A 25,931-nucleotide genomic window follows, 5' to 3' on the forward strand; every position below is an offset into this window, starting at 1 on the left:
AATTACGAGCTGAATCGATGTTTAAATTACACCGCTATAAGCATTATTCATACATTTTTAAATATGTTATTAACAAGTTTTGCCATGTATTTCAATTCTTTACAAACAAGTACCTTGCAGGAAATGTCATACGAATGTTATTCAGTGGATTTAACAGTACATTAACAAAATGTGATTGGCTGCCGTCTGAGTTCAGGCTTTCGTCATGGGACTGTAGTGCTGTCTCTAGAGATTGGACCACTTCACACAAATAAAACAAAATGGTGACTGCCATTAGAATGGTGCATACTATTGTTCATTGTTATTTTCCTACGGCAGTTACTTGCGATCGAGGTCCAAAATGATAAGAAGAAACGACAAAATGTTCAAATGATATGCAGAAAAAGTCTAATGTGCAAGTTCCTAAGTTCCCACAATTATTCGAATCATTTCACACATTATCAGTTTAATATGCAGTATATTTGCATCAAACAGACTTTAGATATGTATCAATGCAATACACGCATGTTGTCTAATTTATTATTCTTTATTAGTTCATATTTCCACGATATTTGTTTCTGTATTAATTACAAAAACTGATTAGTTTTCTTTTCTTACTCTATGTAGCCATAAATCTATGTAAAGTCCAGATGGTTGCAAATTCAACGACGACAATAACATCGACATTGGAACCCACACCATCAAATGCACCAATATCATCTTTGTCTGACACCATAACAACATCTACATCTGCATCAATTTCAACAGCAGAAATGGCTTCTGAACACACGACATTAATTCCATCTGAGTCGAATACAATATCATTATCGATGACTGCAACAAGTACTACATCATCGACTGCATCAATTTCAACAACAGCCGTGATTTCTGCATCAATTCAAATAACACCTTCTACTTCGGGATCCATAACAATATATCCAACTGCATCAACTACAACAGCAGCATCAACTTCGGAAACCACTACTATACCACCTTCTAAATCAAATATAACAACAATAATGACGTCTGAAACAACTGTTGTATCTCCAGCTCCATCAATTACAATAACATCATTAACGTCTGAAACCACTACTATATTTCCCTCTGCATTAATCACAACAACAACAGCATCAACGTATGAAACAACTACCATATTTCATTCTGCATCAATTACAACAACAACATCGACGTCTGAAACCACTGCTATATCTTCATTTTCATCAATTACAACAACAGCATTTACGTCTGAGACAACTGCTATATCACCCTTTGCGTCAATTACAACAACAGCATCGACGACTGAAACCACTGCTATATCTCCCTCCGCATCAGTTACAACAACAGCAACCACGTCTCAAACAACTGTTATATCACCCTCAGCATCAATGACACCAATATCATCGACGGCTGATACCTCTACTGCATTTCAATCTGCATCAGGTACAACATCATCGACGTTTCAAACCACAACAATACCATCATCTGTATCCATTACAACAGCATCGACGTCTCAAACAGCAACTATATCTCCCTCTGCAACAATTACAACAGCAGCATCGACGTCTCAAACCACAACTGTACCATCATCGATTTCTCAAACAGCAACTATATCTCACTCTGTATCAATTACAACAGCAGCATCAACGTCTGAAACCACTGCTTTATCCCCCTCTGCATCCATTATAATAACTGCATCAATAGTCCAACCTACAACCTCTCTGTCAGCATCAATTACAACTACATCATCAACATCTGTACACACAGCAATATCCCCATCTGCATCAAGTACAGCAGCAGCATCGACGTCTGAATCCACAGCGATGTCCCCGGCAACATCTGGTACAACAGCAGCTACATCTGAACCGACAACTACGTCCAAGAAAATCTTTACAGTGGATCTAGGTAACGTAGACCCCATATCTAACCCCGACGCCAACCCAAACAACCTTCGACTTAGAAATATAATTTTTCCTGATTTATAATTCACATAGTTTAATTTTAATTAAATGAATTATATATTTCAGTTTCATTCATTCCCTCATTAAAAATAGAATATTCCTGTGCACAATTTTCTCTCAAACTTTGGAAGCTGACGCAAAATTTGCCAGGGCGGTATATCAGTAGGTGGTTTATGTTACATATTTGCAGAGAAATATGGACCTTGATAAAGATTGACGCAAACACACAAGGATCAAATGAAATATAAAGAAAATCTGTTATCTGCTTAACAAATGTCGCGAGATCCATTCTTCACTAGAATATAACAAAAACATATTGACACATGTAATCACAGGAAAGGTTTTATTCAGGAAAACGGTAAAGCATTATTTAGTCTGTCCTATTTCCACACACACACACACACACACACACACACACACACACACACACTATAATATGGAAATGTTTGCAATAATTTGCAACAATTCGAATATTGTCAAAATAAATACTATGTTGTAACTTCACATCGATTTTATCTGCTGTATATTACAGACTTATAGAAATGTAGAATAAATGAGATAGGTGTAAACTAGTACTATTGTGTGAGATGAAAAGTAACCTAATAAGTAAGATAATTAAGTCTAAGTTTTAGAAATGTGTCCATGACATAACATCAGGGTAGACATAGTAGATATGTTACATAATTAATAAAGAATGCAAGACCATTTCGAAAAACATTATGTATACCATAATAGTCACCGAATCCTCACTCACATTCACCGAGTTTTAAAACCACAATAAACATAAACAATAAAACTACGCATACATAGTCAAGTTATTCATCCATTTATATTTCTATCCTGATCATCGCCCTGCAGTCTTTAACATTGTCATTTTCTTCGTACTTTAAATTAAACAATCCGAGTCCACATTAATATTCATCTATTGAGAATTTTTGGACAGACTCAAAACCCCAAAAGGATTTGCCATAACAAACCTTGTTTTAATTGTTGTTTGAAAGAATGCACATTAATAACTTTATCCTGGTCATGTTGACTTTCGCTTAAATTGACAAATACTATATCTTTATTTTATCTACTTTTTATGCAGGGGGACATGGTCGGATCCAGAAATATCATTGTGGGAGGGAAGGTGTAAACAAATAGGGGACTGTCGGTAGGTCGGCGCTCCCTGTGGGGGTAGTAGGGGTATTGGTAGAAGGGAGCTTTTCAAGTGAATAATTTTAACCATCTATCTGTTACGAAAGCTTATCTGGAAAACATTTCGACTGTGTAGCGCTTTGCTCAATCTCACCCGACCCCATAACCTCCTTAACACCACCTCCATCTGCTGTGAAAGTATTGTTATTGTGGTATATACCTCAAGTAGTCCGGAAGAATCTTAAAAATAATTTTAAATTTCTAACTAACGTATTGATTTCTTGATTTAGATAGGTTACGTTGGTTATTTAGAGTCCATTTTGAGACGCGGCACATGCATAATACGTCAATTCAGAAGTCTCGGAAAATTGAATTGCCTGTACTCAAATTTCTTTTTTATATAACTCATGGAAAGCGCGGCATCTGTAAATTAAACAGAAACTGCGTGGATAAGCCTGAATCATAATGTAAACCTATCTTGCCTGGAAGTGTTTGCGCAGTAAGAAAAGATGAAATGGAACATACATGTAGTTTTCACAATATTACATATACAATCTTTAGAGTTCAGACTTGGTTTGTCTTTTTGCATGGAGGTTTGCCCTGTACATGGTGCTTAAGGAACCCTTGCCGTTAACTTGGGCAGCAAGGAAATTTAAGAATGCCATAATGTGCGGATTATTTGTTTTACCATCCACAATTTACAAGGGTTAATTTGTCAATGTGACGTGAATATATCTGAAACCCTAACCGAGGGTGAGGGATAATTAACCACATGATACAATCGTACGATCACTCGTATGCCTACACAGGCTGGACACATCAGATGGCATAAATGGCTAATTTCTATACCCTTTATACTGATTAGTTCATAAAGCTTCGATACCCCCTTCAGCAGCCAGGACATTGTGAAGCCCTTTTTAGTAACTATACCCATTATACTGATAGCTCGTAAAGCTTTGATATCCCTTCGGCAGCGAGGAAAATGTGAAGCCCTTTTTAGTAACTATACCCATTATACTGATAGCTTGTAAAGCTTCGATATCCCTTCGGCAGCGAGTAAAACGTGAAGCCCTTTTTAGTTGTTGTTGTTGTTGTTGTTCTAGGGTTTAACGCCATTTTTCAGCACAAGATAGGCTATACATGGCGGCCAGTATAACTGGTGGAGGAAGAACCCTGGAAAACCCAGGGAAGAACCACCGACCCACGAGAAGCTACCGCCCTTTTTAGTAACTATACCCATTATACTGATAGCTCGTAAAGTTTCGATATCCCTTCGGCAGCGAGGAAAATGTGAAGCCCTTTTTAGTACCTATACCCATTATACTGATAGCTCGTAAAGCTTCGATATCCCTTCGGCAGCGAGGAAAATGTGAAGCCCTTTTTAGTAACTAATCACCGAATGGTTACTAGAAATGGAAAACGTAAACTGCATTGCTTGCATTTTGAAACAGACATTATTTTCCGTTATTTATTGACGTCGTATGGCGATTCTGCTTATCACAGAGGTGGACAAACTTTTCAGTGCACGTGCCGCATACACAAATTTACACCTTGTCGCGGGCCGCATAGTTCATTAAGAAAGAGGTGGGCAAACTTTCCAGTGCACATGCCGCATACACAAATTTACACCTTGTCGCGGGCCGCATAGTTCATTAAGTAAAATAATTCATATTTGAAATAGCAAAAACAAAAGGTTTTTCTAAATAACATCTAATTAATTTTCAGTTGTTAACATGTTGTTAATATTTGAAATCTTAAACTTCAAAAGAAGCACATTTATTTGATAAACAGAGTAACATAAAAAGAGTCAGTGCGAATGATGACTTGTTCCTAGGCCGCATGAAAAACCTTGGCGGGCCGCATGAAAGCCCTTGGCGGGCCGTAGCTTGTGCCCACCCCTGGCTTATCGTATTTCTATAAATCGTTTGAAATTAGTCATTTTAATATTCTATTAATCATCTGCAGCTATTACTCACACGTACAAACATTGCATACATGTACCCATCCATCCATCTCTCAATATACTTACGCACGCACGCGCTCGCGCGCACGCACGCACGCACACACACACACATACACACATACATACATACATACATACATACATGCATGCATGCATACATACATACATACATACATACATACATCTATCAGTATGAATTAAAACGTCAGCTTCTGTTTTCTCTTTGCAGGTGGCTTTAGTTTGGATCTAAAGTTTTCAATTAAAGTGAATAAAACATTCATCTATGCCTACAAGAACAAGACATCTAATGAGTTCAAAGAGCTAGCTAAAAACTTCACCGACGAGGTATGTCCTTTTATCTCTCTCTCTCTCTCTCTCTCTCTCTCTCTCAATACTTATGTACAAGAACATACAAGACGACAGCAACGAATTAAGAGCTGTGTGTAAACAACATTTGCCGAATTCATGAAACCTAGAAACAATCACTGAGGACACTTGTATTGATTTTATTCTTACCGGTGCACAAGAATCATACATATGTACCGTGCTAGAGGTGACGACAAAGCTGGTAATAAATGATTAAAAGCCATTTCTTTATTGCCAACTCATTTTTTGTATTACTTCCGCCTTCTTAAATTTCTCCACCGGTATCGGCTATTCAACGGTGCAGGCATGCCTTGTTAGCGGAGCTTCATCGGAGGCCAGAAGACCAGACTATTATTGCTAGTGTATACTGAATTTCGTCTCCGCTAAATAAACACAGAAGGGCTGCATGATGATAATAAGCTTATATCAAGAAAACTTTAACAATTTCTTTGTTTCTTTTAAAACTCATAAGTAAGTTAACTTCCAAGGTTCACCTAGGTTAAGTCTAGATTTATATGATACATTAGGGTCAAGGGTATTCATACCGGCTGTAGACATGCATGAAATAATACTAATACTAATGATAATAATAATAATAATAATAATAATATCAATGATAATTATAATGATACTACTACTACTACTAGTACTGCTAATAATAATACACTAATAATTCATTTTCCTTTCAGCTAACACAAGTTTACAAAAACACAAGCGGGTTCAAGTATATTGAGATTAGGGAGTTCAAGTGAGTAATAGTTTCGATTGCTAAACACATTGCCACTGTACATTTCCACTAATTTATGTCATACATTTATCTTCCTTATGCAAACGAAACGTTGTGTTGTACTCGATAAGCATGTTATGTTGATGAGTAAGGAAAGAATCAATAATGTTGAATATATTTTCGCCTCTTTGAACTTCATTAATATAAGACTGTCTTCAGAAAAAAATAGCACAAACAAATCTCTGGTTAGAGTCTTTCCTGGTGCTAGTGATTAGCTTGGGCGGGGATAATGGTCTGATGGACGCGTACAGTAACAACGAAACGTGTTGGTGGATCCCCTAGTCATTGAAGCTACATGCGTTCGAAATACTACTCAATAAATATTAACGTGCAGGCACTTCTGAACCAGTCTGCAAACTTATAAATTTAGTCAGTAATAAGATTTATATGGCAGATTTGATCCGTCAATGTTTATTCATTAAAAGTCCACCAATCCACCAAAACGGAAAACCCTCCATCAAGAACGAGTTCAAAACTCTAATAATAGCTATTTGCAAAACAACTTATATTTAAAAAATTGGACAGATTTCATCTATGAGGCTGTGACAAATTGGTTCCCAGATGTTGCTTTAATAGTTGATGTTGTTGTTGTTGTAGCGTTTAACGCCATATTTCAGCACACGATAGGCTATACATGGCGGCCGGTATTAACGGTGGAGGAAGAACCCGGGAAAACCCGGGAAACAACCACCGACCCACGAGAAGCTACTGGCAAACTTTCTTACATACCCATATCGCCCGAATCAAAGACTCGAACCCACGCAGACAGAGGTGAGATGGGAGTGATCCGTAACGGAGAACGCTTTAGACCACTCGGCCACTCGGAGCCCCTGCTTTAATGGAAGAAAAAGGATCATGTATCGACCCATCTTGTACAAAATCACTTACTATAAAATATTTCGTAAACACACCGATGGAGTGTCAGGATAACATGGAGAGCATGTGATGCTTTCTTTAGGCAAAACTGTAATCTCGTACGCGCCTAATACAAATGTGTTTCTGCATTGTATATGAAAAAAAACTCACGTACTCTTTGCACCACTGTAAATAAATTGGACGAAAGACGAAGATAATGTAAAATTGACTCTTCAGTAAAAAATTGCGGATATAGCCAGTCATTCAAAACTATACGTGGACATGCATGCTGCATGTTTATGTTTAAATATTTTCATGTGTGTTTGAAAATGATGAAAAGCAGACGCAATAACGAAGGTGTGTATCTCTCTCCCTCTCTCTCTCTCCACACACAGGCAATATGTGTGTGTGTGTGTGTGTGTGTGTGTGTAAAATGAACTTACTTTGATTCCTTCAGTTAGTTGATTTACATGACTAATTTTCAAGGTAATAGTTATTCAGTGTTGTTTTACTCCGTGAGTCTGGATGCCCACATGTCTTTCGATTTTTCCTCTTTCCGTAAAATACGAAATATTATACATTCCGTGAGTTATTTGTTGGTGACTCGCGACTGGTTTGAGATCGAATATCTTCTTAATGTGAATCAACGGCTTAGCACTTGATTCGTAATACTAAGTACAGAGGGAAGATTTTAATGTTATGGTAAGAAAGATTACATAATAGAATAAAAAATAATAAATTAAAACTACTTATAGAAGGTCGAATTCTAGCCATGATTTTCAAACTTATCTATCAATTTATGGCGGTAGTTTATGTAACGGTTGCGGGCCAGGATTTATAAAAAGGAATAAAACTTTAATAAAATTATTTGTGATTCATTCGTTGTTAACCATAAACATCTACATTCAGTTATGTTTTTAAAATATACTTTCAGTAGTGTTTTCGTCCGCTACAAGTCAAGTGATGTTTTAAATCGCAATCTTATATCATACATGGAGGAATCCAGAAGAAACCACCTATTGTATATAATATTATCTCTAGTAAGCCATTGAAGAAGTTCTTCTTTTTCTTCCTCTTCTTCATAATGAACTTAACTATGAACATTGTCTTTACAGAAATGGATCGGTCGACGCTTATTATTCTGTTACAGTTTCGGCCTTGGTCAGTCTAATAGAAGTCACGAATTATATTAAAGATAATGTAACTACTCAACTCAGGAACTTAACGATAGGTGGAGCTGCTGTTGATCAAGTCTACTTAAATCAGATTATGGGAAACTTTTCAGGTAAGAGAGAGAGAGAGAGAGAGAGAGAGAGAGAGAGAGAGAGAGAGAGAGAGTAAAGCAACCCTGGGAAAAGCAGACATAAGGATTGTCCATCATAAAATCATAAAAATAAACAGATTGATTGATAAATACGACTTTCTTACTAAAATAAAAATGTGTTATATGGATAGAGGCAGATAGCCTTTTTCCAACACTTTTGTGTTCACAACATATTTGTGTGTCCTTATTAATACTACATATCATATAGGGTAGATAGAACTTATCATGAATAACAATAATAATAATAATAATAATAATAATGAGGACTTTGTATAGCGCCTAATCTTTAGAAGCTCTAAGTGCTTTACAACTTTAGACAACACCTATAAGATAAGAAACATGATAATATTATTACGAAAACAAACAACATGAAATTAGAAAAACATTTTTAAAAAAAAAAACATGCTGAAAATATTTCAGGTAGGAAACATTATAAGGTCTTTAAGTTTGCTCTTGGTGTCGAAATAAGTGAGTTTTGAGAGCCCTCTTCAATGGGATCACTGTGTCTTTGTGTCTAAGTTCAGTGGGCAATTCATTCCAAGTTGCTGGGCTCTGGTATGCAAAAGAACGCTGTCCATATGACTCTGTTTTCATACTTGGAATAATGAGTATACGATTGTCAGAAGAGGAGCGTAAATATCTTGCTGGTGTGTACACATGAGTGAGGTCAGATAGGTATGTTGGACTAGAGTCCGACAGTGAAATTTAGCACAGAGAACAAATTTTGTGTTTGATTCTGGATCGAATGGATAGCCAGTGTAGGGTACAGAGCAGCGGGGAGGTGTGCTCTGATCGTGTACTCTAAGTAAGATCCGAGCAGCTGTGTTTTGAACTTTTTGAAATTTATGGAGTAGATATTGAGATGAACCAGATAAAATTGAATTACAATAGTCCAGTCTTGAAAGTACTAATGAACACACAAGTGTTTTAGTGGCATCAACTGAAAAACATTTGCGAATTGAGCTGATGCGTCTCAGCTTAAGATATGCTGCCTTGCATGTGTTCATGACATGTTGGTGCAATGTGAGAGTACTGTCCATAGTAACACCTAGGTTTCGTACTGATTGTGTGAATTTAATGTTGGCGTTGCTGAAATTTATTGTTTTAGGTAAAGGATGTGAATGAGAATGTCTTTGTGTTGTGATCAGAATGGCCTCAGTTTTATCATCATTCATCTGCAGCTTGTTACAAGTCATCCATGATTTCACATCAGAAATGCACCTCTCTACACCTTGGATGGTAGCATCAACTTCAGTTGGGTGGCTAGTTTTGTATATTTGCGTGTCATCAGCGTACAATTGATGAGACACTGGATGATGATCTATGACACTTGAGAGCGACTGAGCGTACAGAATGAAGAGAACAGGTCCAAGAACAGACCCCTGTGGAACCCTGTGGAACACCACAACATAAGATCAACTGGGTTGGAGTGTATTCCATTTTCAGATACAATTTGTGCCTGTTGACCAAGTAGGACTTGAACCACAGTAAGGCTGTATCATGAATGCCAAATACATGCTGGAGACGGTGAAGTAATATATCATGGTCTATTGTGTCAAATGCTGCAGACAAATCAAGGAGGGTGAGGAATGTAATCTTTCCACTATCCAATGCAGAGAGAATGTCATTAACTACTTTTAAAAGAGTAGTTTCATTACTGTGGCAAGGGCGATATGCAGATTGTACATTGCTAAAAAGACTGTTTGAATTTAAATGAGATACAAGCTGGGATAGAACAACCTTTTCTAAGATTTCTGAAATGAACGGGAGATTAGAAACTGGGCGGTAGTTCTTTAAATCATTATGATCTAGTGTTGGTTTCTTCAGCAGAGGCTTTACAATGGCAGTTCTGAAAAATGATGGGAATTCCCCAGATGAGAGAGAGGTATTAATAACATCAGTTAGTGAAGACAATACTGGATCTAAGCACTCAAGCAGCAGTGATGTTGGAATTGGACCAGGTTCACATGACTTTGGTGCACTCTTCAACACGATTGTACGTACGAAATCCATAGAGACCGGTTCAAATGCTGCTAATGGTTGCCGCTCAAATTCTGTATCCCAACTGTATGGTGACGACAAGTTAATTGAAATTGTGGTGTCAAGCTTATCTCTAATGGTTTTTACTTTGTCACGGAAAAAATTTGCAAACATGTCCGGAAGGTCGATTGGAGAGAAGGTAGTTGGAAGGGGTGTTGATTTGTTCCTTAACATTAGATTTTTAGTTATCTCGAAGAGCTCTTTGCAGCTGGAACTTTCCATGATCTTATTAGTGTAGTGGGCTGATTTCGCTGCATGGACTATATTAATCCATTGCATCAATTAATATGTAACATTAACAACAGAAGCACTAAGTTATTCAAGAGAGAGAGAGAGAGAGAGAGAGAGAGAGAGATGTATATGTCTGTTTAATCCATCAGCATGCATTGAAATCTGGATAGTTTTTAAAGGAATTTTCAGTTTCAGAAATCAGTGATTGGAGCGAAAGAGAGTGGCAATAATGGATAGACAGTTAACTATATTGACTGAAGTACACAGCTTACCACATCCAATGTTTATTACTTTAAAAATATATTCGATAGATGGGCAGATGTAAACATCATTTATATGCTGAGAAAGTCTTTGCTATCTTTGAAGAATAATTTTAAATTGGTTCGAAAATATCTCAGGGAGAACGTAGCTTTTTTCAGTCAAATGTATAATATTGCATATGTAATAGTGCACGACAAGAAAGCTAATCTCTCATTTTTCGGCGCGTCTTGTGTTCAGCCTTCAAGACATAGTGAAATTTGTCGTTAGCGAACACTGTGTAACCTTGACAATCAGTCTGAGACGTGAAGTTAGAGCGTACGACATATTTGTTTATGAGAGATGTTTATTGACACACTATTTTGTGCTTTAAAAACAACAAGAAAAACAACACATTAGAAAGTAACAGAAAAATGACCTTTTATCACATTTTACTGACCTTTCGTCTCTTTCTGGAAAATAACTTTCTTGTTAACACCATTTTTTATTTAGTTATTTTGATTTTAATAACATGTCACGCAATGCTTGAAGGGTTTTCGTGATAAGCTGACTAGACGGTTCGATATTGGGGTAGTAAATCCTACTATTTCTAAGAAAATCAAGGGACGTCGAAATGAGTTTGAGAATGAACTGTTAGGTCCATGTGAAAATGTATTAAACTAAACGTTACATACTCGGGGCAAACCAGAAATGAAATTCCACAGTTTGGTATCTTTGACATATATTTCGTATAAATAGTATCTTTGACACAAGTTTCATGTAAATGGTGTCGTTGACACAAGTGTCATGTAAATGTTACCTTTAGCACAAATTTCATATCAATAGCATCTTTGACTAAAGTTTCATGTAAATGGTGTCTTTGACACAAGATTCAAATAAATTGTATCTTTGACAAAAGATTCATTCAAAATGTATCTTTAATAAAAGTTTCATATAAATGGTATCTTTAACACACGTTTCATGTAAAATTAAATAATTTTCTGAGCAGTATCATTGCTTCCATTTCGGTTTTCCTGTATTTCAGCCGCGTCGAACACCAAATGTCGTCTCTCAACTCAAAGACTCTGTCCTTTTGGATATATCTGCGAAGACCTGGGTGCAGCGAGTGTTCGTTGTTCAGATAAGTGTAACAGTCATACTTGTGAATATGGTTCATGTTACATAGACCATGAAGATGAGTCCATTTTAAAATGCAGGTACAAATCTTCTGTATCATATTTACTGGTATCCACATCCACTAAAATTGTTTAGTATTTTGTCCTCTGGAAAGTAAATCAATGTTAAGTCCTGATATTATATACTTTACCCATCGATTGTTAACCGTAAATCTTTATACAAAGGAAGTATTCGAAATAAGTATATGTATATGTATCTCTCTCTCTCTCTCTCTCTCTCTCTCTCTCTCTCTCTCTCTCTCTCTCTCTCTCTCTCTCTATATATATATATATATATATATATATATATATATATATATATATATATATATATATAGTTGTTAACGTTTAGTGCACGTATTTAGTTTATGTCAGGTACAACTATAAACTATACAACTAGAAACACCTAATTTAATAAAGGTGTATAAATGAGAATAATGCATATCATTATTCCCTTTTATGTACGACTTGTGCGAAGTTAGATCGAGTACTACTTTATTGATTGAGTATACCATATAAGATAAATTACGTTGGGTTAATCTGATTATTTAGAATGATCATGCACATCTTTTGGCCATCTTTTACTGTGTCCTTCCAATTTTCCCAGGGAACAAATGTTTGAAGCCCCCCGCTCAATATTTATCTTATTAGGAATAGCAAAGAAAATTATATAAGATGTCTCGTGCAGACATTTTAACATGTATGCAAAAAGAAACCTACCTATATTAATCAAGACTTTTGTAAACTAAGTACTAAGAATCTGGACACTGCTGTATTTCCACAAAACTGCCAGGGTTAACCCTCTGGAAACCCCAAGCGAACTCTGATCTATTAAACCAACAAGGCACATTACATAAATAATATTAGCTCCACAGAAAATCAATGATAATCATAATACTAATATCACGGAGAAACAAACAAATTCAGTGAGCAAAATCATAACCGTTTCGTAGTTAGGGGTATTCCAAGTTAAGACAAAAACTACACACTACATAGAGAAACATAGGTTCCCAGGAAAAACCACATCGTGCTTAATACCAGGCTAATGCTGATTTAAGGCTACAACTAAACTGGACCTTTTGTCAGTTACGTAAAATTTAGAGAATGACCAGAGCGTGGAAAATCAAATGAGAACTGAAATCTCGTGCACATACGTTTGTCAGCATGACCCAAACAATTATAGAGTTTTCTCATACATTCTGATTGCATCCGCATAGCATATATGTGACCTTGGAAAGGCTTCATTCTCATCAGTAACACCTCTACCACGTTTATTTATTTTAGAATATTTTAATCGTAGTCTTGCTTAGATTCTACTCAACATCCTGCCTGTGTTAGGCTCATGCAGGCTTTGAGTGTTTCACATTTGCGCTCACCAGGCAGAAGCTTAAAGAAAACTTATTAAAAGATGCAAATCAAATAGGTTGTAGGACAATCAAATAGGTTGTAGGACATTCGGAAATTAATTATTATGTCTACAGCAATTTTGCGTTTTCGCGAGATTTCCAATAGCTCATACATTTTTGTCACTATGAAATTATCTTCAGGGTTACCCCGTGGCGATATGATTAAGGGACCTAACTCCTGCATCATAAATAGCTAAATTAATTGAGTTATCTATAATAACCCAAACAAACGCAATTATGTTGATAAAGCCAATTAATTTTCACTAATTTAATTGCTGTTAAAGACTAAATTTATCTCATTATTGTTTTCAGCATTGCTGAAGTCGTATTAAAATTCGTTTTGGTGTTATATTACATCTTGCAAAATTTCGTCAGAAAGAAATTTCTCCGAACTGTTTATTTCATCTTCCGTGTCTTTCGCTTTGTTTCGCGATTAAATTAATCTAGTGTACCGGTAATTGTTTCATGCAGTCATGCATTCATACATTCATTAATCGTCAATTCTCTATAATTGAATTTCTCACTTCGTTCATATATTCATACACTCATCTACGGTTTAATACATTTCAGATGTCCAATAGACGACGATGGCTATGTCTACAGTGGTGACCGATGTGAGCACAAATCTTTGTCCACATTAATTATAATAACATCAGCTGTTGGTGGGGGAGTTCTTATTGTCGCAGTTTTTATCATCTGTTTCATCTGTATCAAGATGAGAAGAAATAGAGAACAGTCAGATGATATTCCGTAAGTATATTACATAAGAGATTTATTTTCAGTCAATCAGCTATTTTACTGCCTCTCATACTAGCGACGCGGATCTATGGAACAAGCAGTACCTTAATAATTATTTTTGTAATAGAAGTAAATAGTGCATTTGTTTAGATCGTTGGAATTATTGTTGTAAATTGATGATGATATTTCGTCTAAAGACATATGTAGGTTGATTAAATAATTGCTGTATAGACTTGGATATGTATATCTATCTATCTATCTATCTATCTATCTATCTATCTATCTATCGACACCTTGTATAAAGAGGGTTAGGATTGTTTTATCTTTACCAGGCTGGTTATATAAGCTATTTCAAATATTTCATGTTTGTCAAGAATTTTAAATTGCTGATAGTGGGCCGAACATTATCCGTTTCTGCATCGAAATTCATATGGCATACCAGCGTCTCCCACAAAGAAAGAAACATAAATTAAACAAAATATAATAAAAGTAAAAAAGTAAACAAAAGCTCGCTGCTACCTTAAGCATACATAAAAAAGTCAACCGAGAGCAAAAGGCTCTGCAAAAATTTGTGTTAATGTATCGATGTCCATGCAGGTATATTTGGATTTCGACGTTGTTGAATCTTTCGTCGTCAACGGTTTTACAGTGATGTAATAGGAGCTGATGCTTGATATATTTCGTTAAACTAATCTTCAAAAAAAAAAAAAAAATGAAGATTTTGTATGGATATATTTACTTTCGCCAGTTTCTTTTAGAAATGGAAAATAAAGTGAACGAGTGGTGAAATGGGCGCTAGTTTTGTTTCCTTCACAGTAATGTTTAATAGTAAACCAGTAAAAGACCTATACATAAGCAAGAAAGAAGATCAAACAGAGAGAGAGAGAGAGAGAGAGAGAGAGAGAGAGACAGAGAGAGAGAGAGAGAGAGAGAGAGAGAGACTGACTACGGCATTTACAATTATTCTTAAATTGTAATCTTACTTTCAACAGGCTGGACAACCTTCCGGACTACAGCAAGTACTTTCCCCGTGACAGCACTTACCAGCCCCATTACGGTTATGACCTTCCCTTGGGTAGAGGAAAAAGCAGTGAATCACGGGACTTGGATGGAAAATCCAGATATATTCCTGCGAGTGGCGATGGACAAGAAGTACATTTATTTTAATCATTCTTATTTGTCCACTGCATAAATCTCCTTTCAAAATGTCCATTCCTACGCAGCAGATTATGTAGAAAGGAATCTAGAACTCCTGTGTCCAACTTATTCTGCCACATAATTAATTGGAAACGTATAGCTTAAATAAAGAATGTTCTCTCCTCAAATAAATAACACTATGGATGTTCATCTTCTAAACGTGACGCTAAACAAACAGTAGCAAGCTCTTTGTCAAATTTGGACGGATCCATTTTTTTAAGAATCATAGTAGTCAATTTACATTTAAAAGCGAAACAAAACACACCCCGCCAACAATACAACAAAATACAACATTTTGGTACTTTAGCTTTTGTTGTCTTTTAATTTGCATTTACAACGAAATTTCTAGAAGATGAGCTCACCTGATTGTACTAACGTTGTCAAGAATATTATTTGTTTATTTATTTATTTATTTTTTTAGAATAAGACTTACTTGTACGAAGACCAAGATGCTCAGCTTGGGGATGATGACAGTGAACCGATACGAGAAAGACACACATACGATTACATAGGAATGGATACAAAGGTAAAGCAATAAGTCAATACAATTCTTTCAGAAAATTTGAATTTTTGTAAGCAATGACAAAATATATTGTAGACATTGATGCCTTGTATTAACTCATGTTGGAATATACTAACTTACACGCAATACACTAATGTACATTATTTGCACGCAATACAATAATGTACATTATTTGCACGCAATACACTAATGTACATTATTTGCACGCAATACACTAATGTACATTATTTACACGCAATACACTAATGTACATTATTTACAGGCAATACACTAATGTACATTATTTACACGCAATACACTACTGTACATTATTTGCACGCAATACGCTAATGTACATTATTTACACGCAATACACTAATGTACATTATTTGCACGCAATACACTAATGTACATTATTTGCACGCAATACACTAATGTACATTATTTACACGCAATACACTAATGTACATTATTTACAGGCAATACACTACTGTACATTATTTACACGCAATACACTACTGTACATTATTTGCACGCAATACGCTAATGTACATTATTTGCACGCAATACACTAATGTACATTATTTACACGCAGTACACTACTGTACATTATTTACACGCAATACACTAATGTACATTATTTACACGCAATACACTAATGTACATTATTTACACGCAATACACTACTGTACATTATTTGCACGCAATACACTATTGTACATTATTTACAGTACATTATTTACACGCAATACACTGACGTACATTATTTGCACGCAATACACTGATGTACATTATTTGCACGCAATGCACTGATGTACATTATTTACACGCAATACACTGGCGTACATTATTTACACGCAATCCACTAATGTACATTATTTACACGCAATACACTGACGTACATTATTTACACGCAATCCACTAATGTACATTATTTACACGGACAGGTAAATGATGTACAAAACCTATGAATATTTCACATTTCGTAAAACGCTAAACAACTTTGCAAAAGAAAAGCACCAATATATGATGATGCTCTTGGCTTCTGAAATTTTAGGAAAATGAAAGAATATATTAAAACTATTTATTATAAATAATAGTAGTTCATTCCGCTAGCTTTGTGGGCGAATATTTGGAAAAGGATATATATATATATATATATATATATATATATATATATATATATATATATATATATATATATATGTGTGTGTGTGTGTGTGTGTGTGTGTGTGAATGGAATAAAATTCGTTTATCATTATTTTAGTGATTTATTATGCATTGGGAAAAATATACAGAACGTAAAATCGTAGAAAGGTCCTTGTGACATGGACTAAACAACAACAAACTGCATCAACATTTGCATTGATGTTGATTTTCATTATGTTCTTGAGCGGTCGCCTCATGTTTATCGACTAAGTAAGCAGTTTTACAGATGTTGACTTGGCCTATATTCTAGTACCCTCAATGTTAATTTGAATATATAAGTTTGAAATATACGTGGAGTGAATAACAGAATGACAGTAATTGATATAAACATGTACAACAATTAACGAATATTTGTGTGCGAGCTAGTTGCCCCCACCCCGAACCTTTTGATAACATTTTAATTATCTTTTGTGTTAAATGTTGGGGTCTTTAATGCAAAATGTCTACGTTCAGTTACAGGTTTGTAGAACCATTAAAGTAGTGCGGTAAAAAACGTCTGCATCCCATAAAGCATACAGTAATCTGGTTTTGATAATGGTTTTCGTATCGCTATTAATAATGCTCTCAATAGTGTTGTGAATATTGATATATAACCTTTTCTATTATATCCACATATAAACCTTTACAAATGGAGAAGAGATAGATAAAGAAAATGGAGGAAAGTAATATAGTACATATAATAATAATAATAATAATAATAATAACTTTGTATATCGTCTAATCTTTAGAAGCTCTATGCGCTTTACAACGTTAGACATCACCTAAAACAAACAACAAAAAAAACCATTTAATGACATGATTACAACAAAACAATAAATACCATGAAATTAGAAAACATACAACATTCTGAAAATATTTAAGACAGGAAACATTAAAAGGTCTTTAAGTTTGTTCTTGCAGTCGAAATAAGTGAGATTTAAGAGCATTCTTGAATGGGATCACTGTGTCTTTGTGTCTAAGTTTAGTGGGCTATTCCTTCCACATTGCTGGGCCCTGGTATGCAAAAGAACGTTGTCAATATTACTTAATTTTCATAGTGGGAATAATGAGAATACGAGTGTCAGAAGAGGAGCGTAAGTATATTGCTGGTGTGTACACATGTGTGAGGTAGGATAAGTATGTTGGAGGAGCCCGTCAGTGAAAGGTAGCACAGAGAACACATTTTGTGCTTGATTTTGGATAGCCAGTGTAGGGTACAGAGCAAGGGGGAGGTGTGCTCTGATCGTGGGAGTACTGTCGAGAGTAACACATAGGTTTCGTACTGACTGTGTGAATACTAAGACTGTTACATTCATCTCTTGTTTCAGTTTGAGATCAGGAGACCACAATTCCGGTAAAAGGTGAATGGTTTGCCATACTGTATCTGGCTGCAACGGACAGACATTACCCCTGCTTATTGTTTGTGATTCAGAATACTGTGGAGCAAGGACATTAATACCTAAACATGTATTGAAACTGTTATTACATCATCTTGTTCTTATCAGCTCCTTGACCGGTCACCTAGCGTTTTATAAAAAATGTTATGACACGAAACATTGTTAAGTTGTCACAAATATAACCTTGTCCGGACTTTAAAAGAGCAAAAGGGTGGTAAAGTTAAAATAGATGTAGTTGACATGCAATTTTAAATTAAAACATTTGTTTACCGTGGAATCCAGTGCCTCAGGTGTCTGGATTTAGTCAAAAGTTTATAACATCTGTCGAAAGGAAACGGCATGCAAGAGCTAAGCTAACCTAACTTGCTCATAAATTGTATTCAGTAGTGGGTATGTTTGACAATATTTTGCAAAAACTTTTTCAGAAAAAAATATTAAATTCGGAAATGTGATGGAAACTCGTCTGTCAAAGCATAAGCTGACATTTACCCGACCTTGCTAAAATTAGAGGATTTTTTTGTATACCATTCATATATGATTCAGATAGTTACTAGTTCATTAAGCTGCCTTTTGTTCTCCAGTTGTAAATATCTTTTATAAGAAGGAACGTAGACCCAGTATATATTGAATATTATAGTTTCATAGTTTTATAGTTAATAAAAAATTACATGATTTGAAATCATCCATATATATATATATATATAGGATAATGCTTCAAGTCCCTATTGACCAATCATACTTTGCTCAAGGACTAATGGGGATGCAAAAGGGATTTTGGTTGGCAGACATGAGATTCTTATTGGTCCGTTTCATCAACACAATATGCGATCATACTTCAAATAAAGTTACCCAGTCATGCCCCCAAAATTTGTAATTTTTGTTATCTAGTCATGCAGTAGTTAGGAAACAAAACAGCGATGTAGCCTAATGGTTATGACCGTATGGTGTTAATTTTCATGACAGAATAAGACATGGAAAGTCCTCAAGTGGTCCCCACCCCTCTAAGCAAGTAGAAAGAGATCAGATACCCAATGTGTGAACAAAAACCCCCCATACTTCGTTGGTGTTGACTCTGTCGCATACCATGAATTAATCTTATATGCACCCAGTGATATTTGACCTTACCAGGGATCGTGTTGTGAAGTTTCCTATCTGTTGTCTTACCACCTTGACTCGATCTTACCCATTTTTGTACATTACTGTGATTATGTTCGTTGAGTTGTAATTCCGAATACACAAGAAAAGACACGTAACTTACGTCATTTTTAATAATTAGATATTTCATTAGTTAATTACTAAAATAATACAATGTTATGGGTGGTGCCCCCGATTTAGTTTGCAAGGCCATTTTCGGTGCATATATTAACAATCGTCCAATAGTTGACAAGGTAAGATGTTCGAGTACTTGTTCTTTCAAAAACTAGATACAATTTAAACCTGTTAAGTCTAAAAGTAAATAGACTTGTATTACTAATTTAATTTACTTCTCGCAGGTTCGTTGAAGTTAGTTCATGATTAATCTTCATCGTATCGTGGGGTTATCGGAATTATATGTTTCGTCTCGTCACAACCTAATTTCGAAGAACTAAACAGACATACATCTCATGTTCTCGGTAGAGATGGTATTTCAAAAACATCTTGTCTACATACAACATCTTGTCTACACGAAATTTGCTATTTTCAATATGTCACCAGTAGGTGAGAATGTTGTTACATTTGTTTTGGTAAGAGCTTTAAAATTATTCGTTTCGAATGGCGGAGATTAAAAATGTTACATTCTATTGTGCACATATCTGCATTAAAGACCATTTACTAATTGATGTTTCTATTTAAAAAAGAACAAACATAGGTTTTGAAATGAACCATCTGAAACATGGATTTTAAATTTATTTGAAATTGAAATAGGAAGCCTTTGGCGTTACAGTATCTCTTTGGGTGGATTGTTAATACGTCGTACTAATTTTGCATGACATGATTCAAAGTATAATACGAACAGATGAAAAATATAAAAATATAAAAATAGTACTTCGCTTGGCCTCGGCAGTAAGAGGTAAGTGTAATGACTGTCGACCTTGTGTTAGGATAATGTGACTCGGTGGGACATCGTGCTACAAGTCTGCGGCATAATGCCCAAGTGCTAGCCATCACTATAAACTGCCACACTGCAGACATCCTAGCGATATGACTGCAAAATTGTTAAAGCTACGTTAAAAATCCAAATCACAAGTACACACACACACACACACACACACACACACCAACACACACACACACACCAACACACACACACACGAAGAGATGAATAGGCTAAAACTAAGTCAAATAACGTATTCACTTTAGTGCACAGTTTTTATTTTGCACCGGATGGGTGTAACCAATTTCAGATATTCCTAAGCAAGATAGTTTGATAACAAATATACTACCGGATCTAATTTGCGTGTTCACCAAAGGATAAATGGTTAGATACATAACTCGAGAAAATAAGATACAATATCAATAGGTGTTAGTATATTGATAACTCATTTACATATATTGCGTAAGTACTACTATTGATTTAAAGCCAATGACGAACATCTATCCTTTAGAAGAATATTTACTGGAAGTAACTTTTTTTAAATTATCGTTTTATTTCATACTGTGCTACCTTCCAAACGAAAACATAATCTGTTTGGTGCTCTTAGACAAGAAAATTATTTTCACTTATGCCTAAAAGGAATATATATCTAAAACATCATGCAGATTTAAAGCAAATTTAAAGCACATTTGACAATGTCCATTAAGACATAAACGTTGTTGTACTCATGCACTGTATGTTTAATATTTGTTATAATATGTGGTACAAAATGTCACTGGAAACGTAAATACCGTATGTTGCAATGAAATACAATTAATACATATGGTAAATTTTATTATTTCACTACGTGCTTCATAATTTGCGATATTATTTGTGATTTTTTGCTTGTTAGCTTTTACATGTGTTATGAAAGTCATGTTTTAACTATTTCTAAATAAAGCCATTTCTTTGATTTTAAGATTCCCTTTATTGTATTGCTGTTACTAATGTTGACATTGACATCATGATAAATATTATTATTATTATTATTATTATTTATCTATATTGTTATCATGTTTAGCAAAACAATTAGTACCTTTCGCGTCCTTTCGCATTTTCATAGCATTATATTTTGTTATATATCCCCAAAACCAAACATTCATACATAAGTAAAAGTAAAGAGAAGAAAATGGAGAAAACAAATCAGAAAATAAAAGAGAACAAAACAAACCAAGCAAACATAACAGAACAATGAAAGCAGCACGCTTTTTCCTTTTCTTTTTCAAATCAAAGCTGGAAACTTAACTTATTATCGACATTAATGAAATATTTTCTGCTTAGCGCCTACAAGAACTAAAACATAAATATCATTTACAATAATAACATCTTTTATGAACGTCAGTGCTAGCAATAACTGAATTGTTATTATCTTTCATTATGTGTACTGAGGCACATTACAATACTGTAATGCAACGAATATTAATGAATGGGACTGAAATTTTAATGTTGATTGGTATGGGCGTGTGACAGATATAGTCTTTGTAAAGGAGAATAATCCCGTGTAAAATGTTTAATAAAGTAAACGAAGAAATTAAAGTCAATCCATTGATATCTGTCAGGTTAGATATGGAACCTTTAAAGTGGCATGTTTTGCAATCATTATTTGTACACTTTAAAAACAGAGTAAATAGCAGTGTTTGGTATAATTTTAAGATAATTTCTTCTTACATTTACGATTTTATTAAATGGTCAATTGTCGTTTTGAAACGACCCCCAAATAAAGAATCTTTAAAATTAACTCTCTTCGCTTATTAAAAACTGATTATTTTGGCACACGAACAATTCTAATAAACATTCTTCTTATATATGTTTAACTTGACCTTGTCCCACAATATATCCTAAAATGTGACACGAGCACAACAGCACTCTCTTTTACTTAAATTTGAAGAAAAAAACTGAGTTTGTCAATGATTTCCGACTTGTGTGCAAAGGATCTTTAAGGGTTTTCTTGTAGATTATAACGTCATTGTTGTGCCTGTCATAAACATACATACCAAACGAAAACTCTGGAATGTTGCCAGCTAACATGTCATTCCAGAGGGCATCACTTTATACTGATAACGCCAGTTGGAGATGGAAATGCTGAAAATTCTTTACGCCGTTTTGCTAGTGGAATTTGTCAGGATCCTTCCAAAATGTCACATTTGGTAACATATTTTGCATTTCCTATTTTGTCGATGCAATCATATATTCTTGTTATTGGAAATGAATCAGTTGTGTGGTGACATTGTTGACTTTTGTAAAGTCTGTACATATGCGGGATGTATTTTCTGGTTTATGTACAATACTATATGTTTTACATAGTTACTTTTACTTGGTTCTTTAAAATCCTTCTCCAATAAATATTGAATTTCTGTTTTCAAATGGTCATTCTGTAAGGATGCTGTTTCACAAATGTAGAATCTACAATCTCCACGTCATACTATATTTGCTTGTTGGTGTTGGCACGCCAGGAAACACGTACTCATAATCACATAATAGCTGTTTATCTCACCCATTTTTTTTGGTGGTAGATATAAAAGTTTCTGGTCCAGAATGTTTGATAATTTGAATCTCGAAAATTGGCTAAACCAAAGTAACTACAGTCAGATGCATTATGTGGTTCAAATTCTCACAGTAATGGACAGTCACATTAAAATTAATTTAATCATTAGCAGTGTCATTTGTACCAGAATACGCGTGTAACATATTTTATATGACAAAGTTGTTTATGTGTCCGCCTCTCAGTATAATTAATGATAGAAATTCAAGTCTTATACTTTCTTTTCAATCATATAAGGACCATACAATTTAGTTCGCAGAGGACTTTGATGTATGGGAAAAGTAACCAGAACTTTATCAACAGGCAGAAAACTCTTTTCGTTGATATTTCTCAAATCCGTCAGTTTCGTTTTTGCCTGTATAGAGTGAAGATAGTTCTTGACAATTCACAAGACTTTAGCAACTTATATTTGAAATTAGAGACATCATCTGGAACATTATTCTTTGAATTTTACGGAATTTTCTCTTTTAATAACTTCAATAGTCCACGGACGGTATAACCAAACACCAGTACAAAAGGGCTAAACCCCAATGGTTCTTGAACTGCTTCCTAACAACAAACGACAAAAAAAAGAACACTCTCAGTCCATTCCTTTCCTGTATCAATGCAATATGACTCAAGCATGTTTGATGAAATATTTTGAAGTCCCTTTGTTACAGGGTGATAGTCTGAACGCTTAAACTGACGGATGCCTAAATCATATATAACTGTTGGAAAATTCCAGACATTAAATTTGCCCCTTTGTTAGACTGGGTAGTATTGAGAAGGCAAACTAGCGTAAAAACATTTATCAAAGCTCTTACTTAAAGGAATTGACTCTGGAAATCTTGTGGACACAAACATCATGGTTAACAAGTAACAGTTGTCTGACTTGACATTATATAATGTGCCCATACAGTAGACCATTATTCGACCAAAATCTTTAGACAAATGCAGTAAAAGGTTGCAGAGAGAGTCGTAGGTATCTTCTAATTGTGCTTTTAAACCAATGGCATGTGTTACAAGATCTACATTCTATAAAACAATCATTTTAAATTTTCCACTAAATAAAAATGATTTAAGATCTTGTAATAAGTCTTATAGACTCCAAGATGACCAGACAATGATGGTTCGGGGGCTTCCTGTTGATATTACATCTGAACGACTTGATAGCTCTCTGACCACTCGTCTCTAGCCGGTACCTATGTAGTCTCCATTTTCTCATAAGGTCCCCATTGTTATCAGAGTAGCACACATATTCTGATTTTTGTGTTATTAGTGCAAAAAAAGATGGATACTTGAATATATTCATATTATGAATAAACCAAACATATTGCATATATACATGGAACAATATCCCAATCATATTCTTTTGTTTGTGTGGTACATGCCGGTTTACATGTTATCGATACGAATATGATTCTATTCACTGAAGCCCTGAGTTGCTTGAAACATCTTTATAATCATTGACATAATCTTGGAAAGAACTGGTAAATGAAATGAACTTTTGTTATACATGCAACCGTCTATAAAACGAGACAAACTGTGACAACAGAGATCATGATCTGTCGTAGCATACTGTGTCTGCAGATCAAGGTCTATTTTGTTTGTTCTACTGATTACTTCTAATAAACTGCACAGACTTAGGTCTGCCGGCGCATCATGCGACAGCAGATCTGGGTCTGTGCAGTTTGCAGTTGGACTCGTCTTATCAGCGAGTATATAGGGTATGTTACAAAGTTCTTTAGAATAGCAAATTCATAAGTAGTCTGAACGTCTTTCAATAAGCGAAACAAACATTGCAAGCTTTGGTTACTTGATAAAGTCCTACCATTTAATCATATAAGCCGGATTAGTCGACTATCACAGTCACTACACGATCTCTTACATTTGTAGGACTGGTAAATTTTTGCTTTCTTCACTCGTCGGATTCATGGCTCTTTCATTGTTTTAGTATCGCTTAATCGGAACTCTCTTTTCTTATCCGCAGCATTGCACATTTGCATGGATCGCATTCATTGGCTTTGATATTATCTGTCTTTCGTATCAACAAATCATGCACTCCGACAGTGAACTATATTTTACCTCCTGATTTTACGAAAAGTTCCTGTTTATAAATAATTGTTCTTACTCTAGAACTCCTTGACCTACCAATCTGCAATACTGCCTGTATATCAACCTCTCCGTGACCTACCAATCTGCAATACGGTTTATATATATATCTCTCCGTGACCTACCAATCTGCAATACGGCCTACATATATACCTCTCCCTCTAGCAAGTAGCAACGAATGTCGGCGATAATATATATGATGTTTCATTCACCTACTAATTTATTCAATCACTAATTAATTCACTTACCTTTAAAACACATAATTTTGTTCATCTAATTGACATAGTTTTATTCTTGTAATTCTTAGTGCATAGGGTTCAGAGTGCCAAATAGAAATTTCGTTTACCCAGATGAAACCAACAAAGCATGTAAAAATGTGCAGGTTTGATAAATTACATTCAAATGTTCTGCGGCATATAGCCTAAAGAAATCCTGGAATGTTCGGTAATATATGAAAGGTAACAGAGAATCTCAAGTGTTGGCGAAGTTCCGAAAACCGAAAACCACTCATAATTTTTTCACAGTAACAGCAGGTGGTCAAGCAGTGTATGTATATATATATATATATATATATATATATATATATATATATATATATATATATATATATGTGTGTGTGTGTGTGTGTGTGTGTGTGTGTGTGTGTGTATAGATATATATATATTTGAAGGGAGCAAACTCACACACATAAGAGCTTAAATT

General features: G+C 35.0%; 1 protein-coding gene across 5 annotated transcripts in view; it reads left to right on the forward strand.

Moving 5' to 3' along the window:
* Positions 1–21,509, forward strand: part of LOC149790555 (uncharacterized) — a 45,550-nt gene extending 24,041 nt beyond the window's left edge. For all 5 annotated transcript variants that reach the window (XM_089972620.1, XM_089972624.1, XM_089972621.1 and 2 more), the window contains exons 3-11: positions 607–1,881; positions 5,270–5,385; positions 6,096–6,154; positions 8,164–8,333; positions 11,926–12,097; positions 14,032–14,211; positions 15,192–15,351; positions 15,818–15,922; positions 18,415–21,509. In XM_089972620.1, coding sequence (XP_089828746.1) covers positions 607–1,881; positions 5,270–5,385; positions 6,096–6,154; positions 8,164–8,333; positions 11,926–12,097; positions 14,032–14,211; positions 15,192–15,351; positions 15,818–15,922; positions 18,415–18,444 — 2,267 coding nt within the window. In that variant the 3' untranslated portion in view covers positions 18,445–21,509. The remainder of the gene's footprint in view (positions 1–606; positions 1,882–5,269; positions 5,386–6,095; positions 6,155–8,163; positions 8,334–11,925; positions 12,098–14,031; positions 14,212–15,191; positions 15,352–15,817; positions 15,923–18,414) is intronic.
* Positions 21,510–25,931: the final 4,422 nt, after the last annotated feature.

This window comes from Sinohyriopsis cumingii, chromosome 10 (assembly GCF_028554795.1).
Source record: "Sinohyriopsis cumingii isolate HCF-2022 chromosome 10, ASM2855479v2, whole genome shotgun sequence".
NCBI lineage: Eukaryota > Metazoa > Mollusca > Bivalvia > Unionida > Unionidae > Sinohyriopsis > Sinohyriopsis cumingii.